This window comes from Cryptomeria japonica, chromosome 8, assembly GCF_030272615.1.
Source record: "Cryptomeria japonica chromosome 8, Sugi_1.0, whole genome shotgun sequence".
Taxonomy (NCBI): domain Eukaryota; kingdom Viridiplantae; phylum Streptophyta; class Pinopsida; order Cupressales; family Cupressaceae; genus Cryptomeria; species Cryptomeria japonica.
The window spans coordinates 1,542,164-1,559,582 of NC_081412.1; the positions used below are offsets into that span (position 1 = coordinate 1,542,164).

Here is a 17,419-nt window from a genome sequence, read left to right on the forward strand (position 1 = left end):
TCTACAAATTGAAAAATATCTACTAAGCACAAATCGTACTAGATGCAAAAGTCCCACATCTATTGGAGGGTGAGAATATTGTGATAATTATATTTCAACTCCAAGTTGTATTGTGATAATTATATCTGTTGTTTCTACGTTCTTTGGTATAATATTACAATATAGGCTATTGTGCTTCAAAGAAGCAAAAACATTTTTCCTTAAAAAGTTTTTATTCAAGACTTCTTCAGCCATTGGGTTATCCACCTAGACTCAACCAGAGTTTGGATTACATAATCAACATTTGTAAAGTTGTTTATCACAAAATAACACAAAAGCCACATGTTGACACCATTCATCGAAATTTATCAATTAATAAGCAATGGTAGCTAACTTTTATAAATTCATAGAGTAATGAAAGCTACAGGAAGCAGGCCGTTCAATATTTGAATAAAACCAAGAAATATGCTCACAAAAATTTGATGCAAGTTAGAGAAAGAAGAGATGATTATATAAGAGGCCATGAGAAATTACAAAGGAATACAAGATAAATAATAGAATTTTTTCTTTTTAGTACTTGTCAGTTTTCAGAAATGTCTTTGACTAATCAAGGTATGTAAAGCACACCAAAATGTAAAAGTGACGACAGCAACTTCCTCCAAGACGATTCATGCAATGATAAATGATCTGTTTTACTGGCATGCAATGCAATTGTAGCAACCAAAACAACTGCTAGTTGTGTGGTGAAAAGTATATAAACGAAAGCAGTTCCTTTCCATGGATTCAACCTGCATAAAAGATGAATTGAATATAAGATAATAACTAATGCAACCAAAAACCTCATAGATAAAAGCATTATAAGAACATATATGAAGATACAAATATGCCTGTGCAGTGCAACAAGCTGCCAGGGATCAAAGGCAATTCAAAATAATCCATGAACAGCAACCATATTATAAACTTATAACATCTCCAAGATTCCAACACAGATTATTTCCTTGCCTGTATAATAAGATAGAATTGTAAAGAATGATATACAATAAATTCTTTATCACAAAACCAATCAAGGCTAAACTTGCTCAGAATTACAAATTCTTTGCCCTTAATTCATTTGAACCCCTATCATCCATAAAGAAGCTTGAAAGAAACTGATCTTTAAAGAACAAAAAGCATCAGTAAGCCCTAGCCATGTGTTAGAGAAAAAAAAAAGAAAGCAAATTAATGTGTAAAATAGACTAAGTAGGTCGATGGGACTTGAAAGTGTACTTAGTTACAATAGGAAAGTACTAGTCTAAAAGGAAACTAGCTTAGGAAACTAACTGAACCATATGAACTAAAGCAAAGAAAATGAAGCAGAAGCGAATAGATTAAAAGTGTTAAAACCAAACCCATAACATCTACGCACTAGTTGTTAGAATAATATTCCTTATTGTTAATGGTCAATGTTATTTTTAATGTGTCTACAGTAATCTGTTAGGTAGATAGAAGTAGGTATCATAATTAATATCTACAGCCATTTTGTAACTCCTATAATTGTAATCTGTTCTTCAGTAATAAACGAAGACTTTTTTACCAGTTCATTTTTGCTGAACATGGTATCAGAGCCTTTTAAAAACCCCGCCTAGGGTTTTCCAGTACGGTTCTCCGTTTCCGTGGGTCTGCGGGTCTGCTCGAGGGCAGTTTTTTGCCCTAACCGTGTCCGCCCTAGCGCGTCGTCACAGTTTGAAAAACCGCAATTTTTTCTTGTAAAATCGCGTTTTCTGCCCGCGTAAAAAAAGGGGGGTTTTCTATTCGCGTTTTCTGGGTGGTGGAATTTTTTTCTGCAGATTTTATTGGCGCTTTTTTTTTTACTGCCTAGGGTTTCAGAAAATTAGTCTAGGGTTTTAACCCTCTATTTCAACTCAAAAACAAATTTCGATCGCAGATTCTTGGTGGGTTTTTCGAAACCTCAACTGGGTATCCATCTGTTTTTTCTAGGTCTGCAAATTCTTTTCCCCTAGGGTTTCTGCATTTTCGGCTAGGGTTTTGACCATCTGTTTCAAGTCGAAAAATTTTTTAGTTGCAGAATCTTTGTGGGATTTTTGAAATCTGAATTGGGTTGTCATTGGATTTTTCTGGGTGCATCGTTTTTTGTGCCTTGGTTTTTGAGCCCACAGATTTGACCCTTCAGTTGAAAAAAAATTCTGATTACAAATTCCTTGTGGGTTTTTCTGTGCTCTTCTGGGTCTTCCTAGGATTTCTAGGTCTTGCAGAAAAATTTTGCCTCGAAAATTGTACTAGGGTTTCAGTTTTTGTCTGAGGATTCGACTTGCAGAATTTATAAAAACCCTCTATTTTCATCTTCTGGTTTTCATGCATTATTGCTTTCACCAGTTCGACATGGGGGTACGTGATGGCATCACTGACAAATATTATTCTCGAAAGCAGCCAAAAGTTCAACAGCGGCAACTACAACACCTAGAAGCAGCGTGTGCTGACCAATTTTTAGTACCGATGTCTTAATGCAGTTGTTTTGGGCACATCTCAACGTCCAGACACTGCTGGAAAATATCAGGACAAATGGGATGAGCGCAACCGGGAAGCCGTCATGCTCATTAAACTCTCCGTTACCGATGACCAGCTACCTCAGGTACCGTCCGGCAAAACAGCGAAGGGGATCTGGGATCATTTGAAGAGTCTCCATGAAACCTCTGACAAGAGCAGAGCATTCTTCCTCAAGAATATGCTCTTCACGATCATGATGGATGAGAAAACGTCTCTTCAGGAGCATTTGACAAAGATCAAGGATATTCGCGACCAACTGGAAGCTATTGGTCACAAAATGAAAGAAGAAGATATGGTGGTCATTACTTTGAAGAGTCTGCCACGCTCATATGAGCATTTCATTGAAACACTCAATATCACTTCCACTGACGTCGATTTCAAGTTTCCCGATCTTTGTAACAAGCTTTTACGGCAAGATCGGTGGCGACAATAGTTTGGAAGTAGTACCAGTTCCACCTCCACCGAGCAAGAGTTCTCTATCAAATCTTCTGCTAAGAACAAAGGGAAGGCTCAATCTTCTCAGCCGAAAGGCTTTGGTTCTTCTCAAGATAGCAAGAAGAAGAAGACCGTTCAGTGCAATTATTGTCACAAGTTTGGTCACATGAAAGTCAAGTGTCGAATTCGATTGCCTTGTTGAGCAGAGAGGGTCTCAACAGAAAGCAAATGTTGCCGAACACTCTGAGGAGAAACACTCTGAGGAGAAACACTCTGCTTTCTATGCTTTTATGGCCAAGAGGATAGCAGATCCAGTACACTCTTCTGCTTGGTATATCGATTCAAGAGCATCGCGGCATTTTACTCATCGTCGAGATTGGTTCACGAAATTTGAACCCTTCTCAGATTCAATTATCTTCGGAGGAGGAGAAGAGTACACAGTTACTGGTAAGGGCACTGTCCAGATTCACTCAGGAGGTAGAAATTTAATTTTTCTTGATGTCTACTATGTTCCAAGCATGGAACATAATCTCCTCTCCGCCAGTCAGATCATGAGGCATTCTCCTCAATTAGATGTTGTCTTCAGTTCGTCCATCTGCAGCATCGTTGATAGGGAGACTCGTACTACAATCGCTATGGGACTTGAAGATCATGGTTTGTACAGATTTGTTGATTCCGGTGATTCTCAGGAGCACACTTTGGTTGCTAGGAGTACATCCATCAGAACACTTTGGCATCAGCGTTATGGGCACTTAAACGTGCATTATCTCTCTCAATTATATCAGGAGGGTTTGGTTGTTGGTTTACCCGAGATCCAACCTCAAAATCATGGAGTTTGTGCAGCCTGTCAAGCTGGGAAGCAGCATCGGACACCATTCTCGGATGGTGATTCTTGGCGAGCCTCCAGGGTACTTCAATTGGTTCACGCTGATGTATGTGGGCCAATGAATACACCTTCTGTTACTGGTTGCAGGTACTTCTTGTTATTTGTTGATGATTTCAGTCAGAAAATGTGGGTGTATTTTTTGAAAAATTAATCAAATGTGTTTAGCACATTTCAGCAATTTAAGGCCTTAGTTGAGAAAGATTCCGGTTCTCAGATTGTCACTCTAAGGTCAAATAACGGGGGGGGAATTTTGTTCCAATGACTTCTCTACATTTTGTGCGACACATGGCATTAAACACCAACTCACCACACCATACACCCCTCAACAGAATGGTGTCGTTGAACGTAGGAATCGCACCATTACTGAAATGGCTCGTTCTATGATAGAGCATCGAAATGTTCCTAAGAAATACTGGGCTGAAGCAGTTTACACTGCAGTCTACCTTCTGAATCGGTCACCTACACATGTCAGGACGCAAGCCCAAATTGAGCCATTTGAAAGTCTTCGGTTCTACGGCTCATGTATGGATTCCAGACGCTAAGCGTGCTAAGCTAGATTCAAAGAGCCAAACACTTATGTTTACTGGTTACAGCGACAACCACAAGGCCTACAAGTTGATTGATGAAGAGACAAATCGTATCATTTTCAGTCATGATGTTGTGGTTGATGAGACTACTGGTCCATTCATGCCTTCAACTACTCCTAATCCTGCTACTTCGTCTATACAAATTCCTGATGTTGGTGTTCGTCTTCCTCTCAGTTCCCATGATGGGAGGGCTTCAGAGCATTCTAACTCTGAAGATGAGGAATCTACCGATCGAGCACCACCTGATTTTCCACAAGATTCGCATCCAGATGACTTTGTTCCAAAAACTCCAGGGGATGTTGTTTCTCCAATCCCAAATGTTGCTACTTCTACCCTAAGGCCTAAATGGTGGGCCAAGACTATCGGAGATCTTCATGATGATGAGCTTATTGAGGGCAGATCCGCTCGCAGAAAGAGAAAGCAACAGAATACAATCAACTTTGCACTTATAGCCAACATTCACAGCATCCATGAGCCCCAGTGTCATGTCCCCTTTCTAGAGTGGACATCGGAGACGGAGGAGTTGGCCTATCATTGGAGTCTCGTAGGCTAGCAGAGGTTGATTGGGACTCATTCAGTGCATATAGTGATTGGATTTTGGCTTTACAGGCAGTTTGGAGCCAGTTTGGAGCAGTTCCTAGATTTTAGGGGGTATCCCTAAATTTTAGGAGGTCGTGACAGTTGCCAGTCGTGAGGTTATTCATGACCTTTTAGATGGTTTCAGTTTCAAAGAGATTGGGCTTGTTTCCTAAATTTTAGGAACATCCCTAGATTTTAGGGATGAGACTACCAGTGAATCCTTGATTTCCGACTTCAGTCACAAACAGGTGACAAGATGATTTTAGGGTTTGTAATGTCAGTTGGGCATTTTGTGGCTATTTGGGTTATATTTTTAATATTTCCTAAGTTAGCGTTTAATAATTAAATAAGGCTAAGTTGTTAGCCATTTTGGAGTAATAAGGGGATTTTTGGTCTCATCTGGATGCGCATCCTATTGTGTGATAGCTCGTTGGAAAGATCTTGAAATTCTTTAAATCTTTCTCTTTGGTCTCAGGGCAATTCAGTGAGCGGATTTCTGTCTATGGGGAAAAAGGTCATTTTCTAGTAACATGACCACTTTAAAATAAGAAATTATAACATTTCCACTAGACCACGCCACTTGGAGACAATTAGGGTTCGATTTGCAATTGAGAAGGGTTATAAGGGGATAGGAGCTTCATTCTATGATTATCTTTTACACATTTTACATCTTGGATTTGAGATTTGGCTCTGGAAGAGCTTTTCAGCATCTGGGACGCCAACCCCAATGCCTTGCCTGTTTGGGACGTAGCCCCCAATACAGTGGTTTGGATTTGTTTGCAGCTATTAGCATCTTGGAGATTGTACGGCATTCTTTCTGGAGGTTCAGCAATTCTGACAGAGTTCAGCGTGGGGTTTGGGGTTTCTAACCAGTTGGGTGTACTTGGCAGCCGTACGGCTGTACCTGGCAGCCACTTTCCTTCCCACGTGCAGCACTTGGAGGGCTGGAATCTTGCCACAACTTCATTCCTAGTTATGTTACTCTTTCAGCATCCAGGTTGGAATTATTCCTGATTGTAATCTTCCTGAAATTATTGGAAATCTTCATCTGGTCAAATATTTGATTTTATATTCAGAAATCTGCCTTGAATCGAATTTGTTTTGGCTGTATATGAACTTCATTTTCAGTACTTTGTTCATGTACTTGTACTTCATTATTTACTTGTTGAAAAATCATCAAAATACAAAAAGAATTCAACCCTTCTGCAACTTCTGTCTATTTCTGAAAGAAAGTATTAATAAGCAGGAAAAATCAATTTAAATAAATAAAAATTACAGCAGATTGGTAAAAGAGATCCATCGGGGATCTTTCAGTGGTATCAGAGCTTTGATCTTGCCAGCCTGTTGGGTGAAGATCAAGAGTTCTAATTCAGATTTGAGTTTAGTTTGGTTGAAAATCAAATTGGACATCATGACAGGGTTGTTTAGAAATAAACAAGCAGGAAAAGAATTTGAACAAACACCTTCAAGGAGTTCCAGACAGTCTAAGGGTACAACTCCTTCAACAAGTACAAGGAGAAGGTCTCCTGCCAAGACATTCAATGATATAGTTATGAACAACTATGATAAGTATTGCTCTCTTCCTAAAAAGATACGTGACCACCTTTCCTTCACACAATTCATGGGTGTACCAGTTGAAGATGACTTGATGTTTTCAAGTCCACGTCATCAACCAAGAACAAAACAAGAGTCAATTGAGAGCAAGGGAAGCAAAGGAAGAGGAGCAGATATGATGTTTACCAGTGAGATTGGTAGGAAACTATTTGAAGATTTTGAGAGACATGTAGATCCAATTGGTGCCTCTTTGGTTGGTTACAACACTGTCCCATCATTTTTGGTGGAAGATGTGAAGGAAGAGTTTGTAACTTCAAGCAATACACAAGACATTCATGAGAGGTTTGATGAGTTTTCAGATTGCCCAAAGACTGATTTTGAATCAGCAATTGATGAAGAACACGAGGTTGAAATGGACAGCGTAAGTTTGGATTCATTTGTCACACTACTTCCTCTTCTCAATTGGGAAGACCATGAGGAAAGTCGAAATTTAATGGTGTGTAGTGAATCCAAAGATTTGTCACCACAGTATGATCATAATTCTGAAGTCCATAACAGCAGTGACGTAACTTATCTTCCTCAAGATATGACAGCCTTTGGTCATGAAGAGAATAGAGATTTGCATTCTACATTTGCGGGTGCTTATGGTACAAGCATGGGTTATGCTGATGCAAATAATACAACTCACCATAAGTCTGATTTTGTGTACTTTGGGGCAGCTGATATAAAACATTGCCAAAAGTTGAACGAAGATTGGTTACATAGAGCGGCCCAAGCAAAAACGCTTGCTGCCCAAGCAAGACACCACCTCCAAAGAGTCAAAGAGCGTCACAATCGGTTAGATGACGCAAGGATACAAAGAGAATCATCCATTAGATCTTTATTTCTTCCAAGGGAAGAAAAGGACAGCGAAGATATATTGAATGGAAATAGAAATCAGTTTGATTTTCTGAGTTTGATCAGCAATTTTCCTTCATCTAATGAGTCAAATTTGAAACCTTGCATTGAGAACATTCAAGTTGGGAAGACTAGGTGTGAAGTTTATGAGTTGTTAGGTGGCATTCATAGTGGACCAGCCACTGAAGGTTTATCCATGTTGCAGAACAAAAACATCTACTATTCATTTGTGGACTTGTCACCTCTTTCATATGATAGGGCAGCGATGTACTTATTAATTGGTGACTCAGTTTTCTTAGATGTGATAGTGGGCTATGAAGATCAGCGTGTAAGAGACTATATTTGGTGCATGGCTAAACAATATATTTATTTGGCATCCTCCAATGAAGACATACTAACTTGTGGAGAAATTGGGCAAGTTGCAGCCGCTGATCAAAGGTTTTGGAGAGGTTTCCATCACACTTTGCTTGTTGGAAATTGTCTTATTGATGGGTCCATTTCAACATTGAAGATTGGTGGTATTTATGGTTTCACAGTGGCTATAGAGAGACACGGTATCGACGATGCCTCTTACTATCATTGTCTCTTCATGACAGATGGATGTGGATTTAGTTTTATTTGGGATCCAGGTGTTGATTCATTTGATACAGCGTCTTATAGGGATTATAGTATGTTGCTCCAGATATTAAGATTATATGGCACTTATATCAGAGGAGAGCGGCAGGAGCAGTTTATGTCCTACAGGTGGTTTGTGTGGGATCATGGTATAGACATGTGTAGTACCTTCCTTTCGTGGATCCTACATGGGTTGCTTCACTTCAGATGTATAGATGTAGTCGTGGGTGTACAATGGTTGTTGACACTTGGACGGTATGTTCGGAATATCACGAGGATGGAGCTGGAGTTTACCCACTATCCATCTCAGTTTATCGAGCAGAGTGGGACGACAGTTGATCCACAGGTTGATTGTCATCAGATAGCTGGCGTGGATGAGTTATGTGATGTTACTCCTAGTGAGTACTTTGAGCCAGTTGATGTGGCAATTTCACCTGATTCTCTAGACAGGGTGATTGTTTCATTGCTAGTTGGTGATTACATATTTTTAGATGCCAGCTTGGACAGTGATGATTTTAGTCAGTATTATATATTGTCTAGTGAGTTGGCATTAGATCTTTCGGCACATCAGCAGCAGTGTGTGGCAGTTGTGTGTCACTTGTGTCAGATGGGGTCAGATCACAGAGGGTCTTCCATGGATTGGCATTCATTGGATATTATGACGGATGTTATGCATGTTGGTGATCACAGACACACTAGTGGTCTTGGCATTTATGGATATTTGATCTATGGAGATGATATAGTTTTCCATTGCTCACTTGAGGTATTCAGCGGGAGCTATGCTTCGCTCTGGGACCCAGACAGTGTTGATTTGACAGCACAGGTGCTTCAGCATTTTGAGGAGCCATTCCAAACCGGGGCATTGCATGTTGTTTATATCAGAGATGAGCAGCAGTTACATGCAATGATTTGTTTACATCTTATTTGGGATGGTGGAGGATTGGTGTTTCAGTTGCTTGTGGGCAAGCAACTCCGAGAGGGGAGGCTTGTCATGTCCCCTTTCTAGAGTGGACATCGGAGACGGAGGAGTTGGCCTATCATTGGAGTCTCGTAGGCTAGCAGAGGTTGATTGGGACTCATTCAGTGCATATAGTGATTGGATTTTGGCTTTACAGGCAGTTTGGAGCCAGTTTGGAGCAGTTCCTAGATTTTAGGGGGTATCCCTAAATTTTAGGAGGTCGTGACAGTTGCCAGTCGTGAGGTTATTCATGACCTTTTAGATGGTTTCAGTTTCAAAGAGATTGGGCTTGTTTCCTAAATTTTAGGAACATCCCTAGATTTTAGGGATGAGACTACCAGTGAATCCTTGATTTCCGACTTCAGTCACAAACAGGTGACAAGATGATTTTAGGGTTTGTAATGTCAGTTGGGCATTTTGTGGCTATTTGGGTTATATTTTTAATATTTCCTAAGTTAGCGTTTAATAATTAAATAAGGCTAAGTTGTTAGCCATTTTGGAGTAATAAGGGGATTTTTGGTCTCATCTGGATGCGCATCCTATTGTGTGATAGCTCGTTGGAAAGATCTTGAAATTCTTTAAATCTTTCTCTTTGGTCTCAGGGCAATTCAGTGAGCGGATTTCTGTCTATGGGGAAAAAGGTCATTTTCTAGTAACATGACCACTTTAAAATAAGAAATTATAACATTTCCACTAGACCACGCCACTTGGAGACAATTAGGGTTCGATTTGCAATTGAGAAGGGTTATAAGGGGATAGGAGCTTCATTCTATGATTATCTTTTACACATTTTACATCTTGGATTTGAGATTTGGCTCTGGAAGAGCTTTTCAGCATCTGGGACGCCAACCCCAATGCCTTGCCTGTTTGGGACGTAGCCCCCAATACAGTGGTTTGGATTTGTTTGCAGCTATTAGCATCTTGGAGATTGTACGGCATTCTTTCTGGAGGTTCAGCAATTCTGACAGAGTTCAGCGTGGGGTTTGGGGTTTCTAACCAGTTGGGCGTACTTGGCAGCCGTACGGCTGTACCTGGCAGCCACTTTCCTTCCCACGTGCAGCACTTGGAGGGCTGGAATCTTGCCACAACTTCATTCCTAGTTATGTTACTCTTTCAGCATCCAGGTTGGAATTATTCCTGATTGTAATCTTCTTGAAATTATTGGAAATCTTCATCTGGTCAAATATTTGATTTTATATTCAGAAATCTGCCTTGAATCGAATTTGTTTTGGCTGTATATGAACTTCATTTTCAGTACTTTGTTCATGTACTTGTACTTCATTATTTACTTGTTGAAAAATCATCAAAATACAAAAAGAATTCAACCCTTCTGCAACTTCTGTCTATTTCTGAAAGAAAATATTAATAAGCAGGAAAAATCAATTTAAATAAATAAAAATTACAGCAGATTGGTAAAAGAGATCCATCGGGGATCTTTCACCCAGACATATTCCGAGGTTAAAGGCATTCCTGAGTGGGAAAAGGCTATGGAGACCGAATACCATAGTCTTCTGAAGAATCACACTTGGGTTCTTTCTGATTTACAAATTGGGAAGAAACCTATCAGCTGTAAATGGGTTTACAAAGTCAAGTATCATGCAAATGGTACTTTGGATAAGTACAAGGCCAGATTGGTTGCTCGAGGTTTTACACAGCGGGTGGGCATTGACAACGAGGAGACTTTTGCTCCTACTGCCAAAATGAGTACCGTTCGTCTTCTTCTCGCCATTGCAGCTCAGCTTGGATGGAAAGTCCATCAGAATGGGCGTTAAGAGTGCATTCCTCAATGGTGACTTGCAAGAAGAAGTTTATATGACTCAACCTCCTGGCTTCAAGGTTCCTAGTAAGGAACATCAGGTTTGCAGATTGGTAAAAGCCCTCTATGGCCTGAAGCAAGCCCCTCGGGCTTGGTATTTCAAGATAGATCAGTATTTGGTTGAGCATGGTTTTCAACGCAGTCCCTCTGACACTAATCTATACATCAAACTTTCTGGTGATGAGATCCTTTTTCTTGTTATCTACGTGGATGACTTGATCATTACTGGAAATTCAGCACATTTGATTGCCGCAATCAAACAAGACTTGTGCCAAGCTTTTGACATGACAGATTTGGTGCTTCTCCATTATTGCTTAGGTGTTGAAGTGTGGCAGATTGATGACAATATCTTTATTTCACAGTCCAAGTATGCTCGCTGTTTGCTAGATAAGTTTCGAATGCAAGATTGTGAATCTACTTCCACACCTATGGAGAAAGAGCTGAAATTATCAACCAAATCTGATTCACGTCCAGTAGATGAAACTAAATTCGGGCAACTAGTAGGCAGCCTTATCTACCTTACTGCCACTAGACCTGACATCAGTTTTGCTGTAAGCTACATCTCTCGCTTCATGACAGCCTCAAAAGCTGATCATTGGATTGCAGCAAAGCGAGTACTGCGATATGTGAAAGGCACTTCAGACTATGGCATTTTGTATAGCAAGTGCAACGATCCAAAGTTGATTGGTTATACTGACTCAGATTGGGCAGGATCAATGGATGACAGAAAATCCACTTCTGGGTACGTATTCAGTTTGGGTACTGGTGCCGTCACTTGGAGCAGCAAGAAGCAATAGGCCATGGCCCTTTCCTCGACCGAAGCTGAATATCGGGGAATAGTCAAGGTCACATGTGAGACAGTTTGGCTCCAAAGGATGCTCTCTAACATGCAGCTGCCACAGACAGGTCCTTCTCCCTTGTATACTGATAATCAAGGGGTGCTCAAACTGGCCAAAAATCCAATCTTCCATGAACGTACCAAGCATGTTGAGCTTCATTGTCATTACATCTGCAGGCTGGTAGAAGACGGATCAGTTCAGTTGCAGTATGTTCCGACAGGGGATCAGACTGTGGATATTCTCACCAAGTCTTTGAGTCCAGATAAATTTGTAAAATTCAGGGGGCAACTTGGTGTTTTTGATAGATTGGCCATTAAGGGAGGGTGTTAGAATAATATTCCTTATTGTTAATGGTCAATGTTATTTTTAATGTGTCTACAGTAATCTGTTAGGTAGATAGAAGTAGGTATCATAATTAATATCTACAGTCATTTTGTAACTCCTATAATTGTAATTTGTTCTTCAGTAATAAACTAAGACTTTTTTACCAGTTCATTTTTGCTGAACACTAGTAGATACAAAGGTGGAGTAAATCCATCATAGCATCTAACTTTTGGGAGGACATATATAGAGCACATAATTGTCACTATACAACATGCAATGTGTTGTGACCACATCACACATCGCCCCATCAAGATGGGGACCCCCCTTTTTTGTAGGTTTTGCCTCTCTAGGTTTAGTCTCTCTTTGCTCTCTCCTAGTGAGTTGAGTGGAATAGATCATCAAGTGTTGCAAAGAATTGATTAGTAGATGAAGGACTAAAGATTCAATAAGCTAAGCAAAGTCAGGTGAAAGAGATACAGAAGAATCATCCATAAGGTCGCCTACCTTGCCCCAATTTCAGAGCAAAATTTTCATCAAAAACCGTCATTGGAGCGAAATTTGCTTAAATGCCTTGACCCTGTACCTTGCTTAGGTCCTAGAGCGAAATTTTGTTTTAGGTCTCGTCCTTTCGAAGGACATAGAAAGGTCCAAGAGCGATTTTTATCTTCAAGGTCATGTCCTTCCTAAGGACATAGAACGAAATTCTTTGGAAAGGTCCTAAGGCGAATGTTGAATTGATATCCTTGGAGAGGACATAGAGTGAAATTGTTATCAAAACCTTGTCCCTCCGAAGGACAAAGAGCGAACTTCATATAGGTCATGTCCATGCCAAGGTCTTGGAGCGCAAATCTCATTATCGGTCCTATCCTTCCATAGGACGTGGAGCGAATTTCATGCCTTATTCCTTGTCCTTCCAAGGGTCCTGGAGCGAACTTCATACCTTGTCCTTGCTAAGGGTCCAGAGCGAACTTGAATATGTGTATCTTGGAGAAGTCTTAAAGCGCACTTTGCCTAGAATCATGAGCGTACCTTGCCAAGGTACAAGAGCAAACTCTATCATTTCAAACTTACCTTAGAAAGGTCTTGGAGCAAATGGCATTATAGGTCTTGTCCTTCCCAAGGACAGAGAGCGAACTTCATATAGGTCATGTCCTTGCTAAAGACACAGAGCGAATTATCTACCTTGACCTTGTCCTTCCAAAGGACCTAGAGCGAACTGATTACCTCGACTCTGTCCTTGCAAAGGGCATAGAGCGAATTATGTGTGTATCTTGCAAAGGACCTAAAGCGAAATTCATCAAGACAAGCATTTTTGATGCCTAAACTTATTCAAAATTTGAATTGGTAAAAGGAGAACTATAATGTGTCAAGTCAGCTAGCCTTAAGGAAAATAATTTGTTATTTTTGTTTTGTCAAAACAAGTCGGCTTTAGGGTAGAAAGAAACACCCATTTACCTTAGGCGCCTATAAAGGTAAGTTCGAAATCATCATTTCAACATCATCTCAAATCAAAACATCTCTCTGGTTAGTAAGATTAAAAGCAGAGCAGTGAATTTAGTCATCAGCAATCAGCGAATTTCAAATTCAAGACAGCGAAGTACATTAAGGAAGGAGAATTCAACCATTAGCAAGGCGAATTTACCCAAAGAAACAGCAACATCATTCTCACAAGGGCGAATTCTATCAGATTGGAAGGCAAAATTCATCATTTGAGCAGCAAAAGATTAAGGAGACAGCGAATCCTTGAGCATTAGCACTCACATCATCAATCAGATTTTGAGGTTAAAGTTCTGAAATCAGAAGTGCATCATTTAGACTGATATAAGGTCAGGAGCGGGTCTGATTTAGGATTGGTAATGATTTTGTTAAAGCCAATTACACCCTCTTAATGCATATAGTAATTGATTTCATATTTTAGATACAAGGTTCAGTTCATGCTCAAGTAGATAGGTTTCAATGCATTGATAATTCACCAAGACCCTAACTTGAACATCTCTCGTAGGTGAATGATGGCAGCGCCCAAGGCAAGTGGATCTACCTCCCGATGGGCTCTCATCAAAGAGGACCAGAAGAATGATGACTTGGAGACCAAGATTACATCCTGGAGGAGCAACATTGAAGATACAAATCTTGGGAACTTCAATATGAAGAAGTTTCGTGAGGCACCATACATTGGCAAACCATCACCTATAGCCAAGAGGATAATAGAGAGCGGCCTCATCAAAGCAATCGGCTTCCCTCCTGCAGTTAGGTGTCATGAATTGATGATTGAATGAGCCAAGCACTATGATTCACACTCAAGGACAATTGTGGCCGAGGATGGAACCGTTCTTGCCTACCTATCAAAAAAGGCCATAAGCCTTTCACCTACCAGAACAGAGGGACATGATTTATAGAAGCTTAGAAGGAGCCAAATCGATTTATGAAGATGATCCTGATGCATGCCTATCAATCATCAATAGGGATTGGTTGCAAAAGAGTAGACCTCGCCTAAACACGATACCTAATGGGCCACACCGAATTGACTTCCAAGAGGAATTTAGGGATTTGATCACCTTGCTTGGTTGAGTTATAGGTGCTCCTCAAGCCTTTTGTTTTGATAAATGGATGTTTTTTTTCATTCAAATAATTATTCAAGGGAAAGGAACGATTAATTGGGCAAGAATCATAAGTAATTGCCTAGATGTACAATTGAGAAGGTTAATTCTACCAAGTCATTCCACATGAGCTCATATGTCATATTCTCTAGCAAGGAGTTATGAATATGTGTGGCTACCACACAGAGGTAAAGTTGGAAGAGGGCCCAGAGAGATAAGGATTTGTGATTCTTATCAAATATTGCATCACCCACCTAAGCAACACTATAGAATAATCAATGATACTTTCACAATGCACATCACCAGGACTCTACAAGGTGGGATCCATCAAAGATTGTCTCCGTAGGCACAAGCACTTGTCAAACAATATGATGCGTGGTTCATTCAATTTCCTAAATTCACATATATAAGGGTCCAAGGATGTCCTTCTCCTCCTTATATGTTGCCACGTTATCCCACAGACAGGATAGTACTTCTCGAGGTGGCAAGACAATTGTTAGCATGTACCAAGTCATTGAGGTACAAACATGGATCTGTCATCACTAATTCTATTTCACTTGGGAATTCAATAGAAGTTTGTCCTTCCCTCCAAGTAGCTGAATATGCTGAGCCAGAATTATCTCTCTATTTGTCTACACCATTTGCTGCGAGAGATAATTTTGATCCCTATGGTAATGTAGAAGAAATGGCTGGAAGAAAGCATAAGCATGTGTTTCAAGTAGAAGATTTTTGTATGAACGCACAAGATGACTTTGAGATAAAGAAGAAGATGCACTCCCAGCTGCATCTTGATCTCATCAGGAAATGCAAAATCTATAGAGTGACCGATCAAGCACAAGATAGTGGTAGATATATCCAATCTACCTATGAGATTAAAGATAAAGAAATAAAGATTGATTGGGATGAAAAGGAAGTCAAAGATATGAGGGAATTAATGAATCAAGTTTTAACTTGCACACGAAGATGGGTAGATATTCAACATCAAAAATTGAAGGAGCAAGATGTGACAATGACATTCAATTTGGAGACGAGGACAGAAGAAGAAGAACGGGCAAGTGTTAGTGAAAACACCTCGCATTCCAAAGGATCAAAAAGGAAGAATGAACAAGGAAAGAAAGAAGCATCCAAGAAGAAACAAAAGACAAATTCCGATCAGCCTCCTAGCGCTTCTTCTAGACATGAGAAAGAAAATCAAGGCAAAGATCAAAGAATAGATGAAGGCATGATCCACGAAGTAGGTGAATCAATAGAGTCTACAATACAAAATGACAAGAAGGATAGGCACGATAAAGGAAAAATGCCTCAAGAATCCTCAAATCCAGCCCTTCATATCCAGATTTGTGATGATGAAGAACAAGGAGACGATAATGAAGTAACTTCCCCTCCCGGGAATGAACTATTGCTCGAAGAAGTGCAAGTAAAAGAAGGAAGATCTTCTATGCCCGAATGGCTCAAAGAGAGGCTTGCCAAAGAGGTAATAGAGGAAGAAGAAGAACAAACATTTGATTTAGAAAGTCTTCTAAATGGACCTCAAGAAGTCATTGAGAGAAAGAAAGCTTCAAAGATGTCTAAAATAATCAGTGTTCCATGGGGACGCGTCCCCCCCCTTTTTGGGCACGTCCCCCCATCAAAGACGTCTTGGGGACGAGGGGACGGGGACGCGACATCCCTCACCGTCCCGCCACCGCCACCCAAACGTCGTCGGGACGTGGAGACGTCCCCGCGTCTCCCAGGGAGACGTGGAGACGTCTGGGCGTCTCCCGCGTTCCCACGCGAAAAAAGACACTTTTTTAAGTTTCTTTAAAACATGTGCCTTTTGGGGGGCGGTTAAGGGGTAACCCTAATTGGACATGGGCCCCACCCTACCCCCCGAAACAACACAAAAGCATGTTTATTTTGGATTTCACTGTCATTTTGGAAAACTGATTTTTTTTCCAGCAACTTGAAGAGGAGGAAATACTTGAAGAAGATTGATTGAAGGGGTGAGAAAAGTGATTGCAAGCGTGATAGGAGCTAGAAGAAGTAAGAAGAAGAGGAAAAAGAAGATTCTTCTACATTTTGGAGAGATTTTTCAAGCACAAGGTAGGGTTTTTCAACTTCTTGTTTGTTTTTTGTTTTACTTTCTGATTTTCATTGTTCTATGTCATTTTTGGTTTTTTTTTCCCTATTCATCATTTTGCCCTCAAGATTCAACATCAAATCTCATTTTGAGATGAATAGGAAAAAAAATTAAAAATATATTGTTAAACAAGGCTGATTTTATTTTTATTTTTATTTTGTGAAATGCAGTGTCAATTTCACAATGAGCTCCCAAGGCATGAGTGAAGATGAAATGGAAATCCATTCTCATAGTGAGAATCATTCAGAATATGAACCTGAAAATGAGGGGGGTGACCATGGGGCTGATTCTGGAGCCCAATCTAGTTCTATGGCAAGTGCACCAGCTAGTACAGGTTGCCCTTCAGAGTTGTTGGCACCATATGCTAGGGGTCATTTTGATCCTAAGTCTCCTCTAAAACAGTTTGCTTCACGAATATCAGTACAAGGCACTGCATCACATTCAAGTGGGGGAACAAGGAAGTGGAAGTGCAATATTTGTGACAGAGAATGGTTCGGTAGCATTAGCAGGGTGAATGCACACTTTCTGTTTTGGAGAGGAAAAGGCGTGAAACATTGTAAGTTTTTTGAGGAACCCAAAAATATACAGTACAGAATTGAGTTTAACAAGCTTTGGGGGGTTCCAGATGACACAAATATTTCAATGCCTACTACTTTGTCTGCTAGGGCATCACTTCACGACAACCAGAAT

General features: G+C 40.2%; 1 protein-coding gene across 1 annotated transcript in view; it reads right to left on the reverse strand.

The window, feature by feature from the left end:
- The window catches only part of LOC131028861 (piezo-type mechanosensitive ion channel homolog), a 293,857-nt gene that overhangs the window by 211,965 nt on the left and 64,473 nt on the right, over nucleotides 1–17,419 (reverse strand). Inside the window, exon 4 of the mRNA XM_057959226.2 lies at nucleotides 607–767. Coding sequence (XP_057815209.2) covers nucleotides 607–767 — 161 coding nt within the window. The remainder of the gene's footprint in view (nucleotides 1–606; nucleotides 768–17,419) is intronic.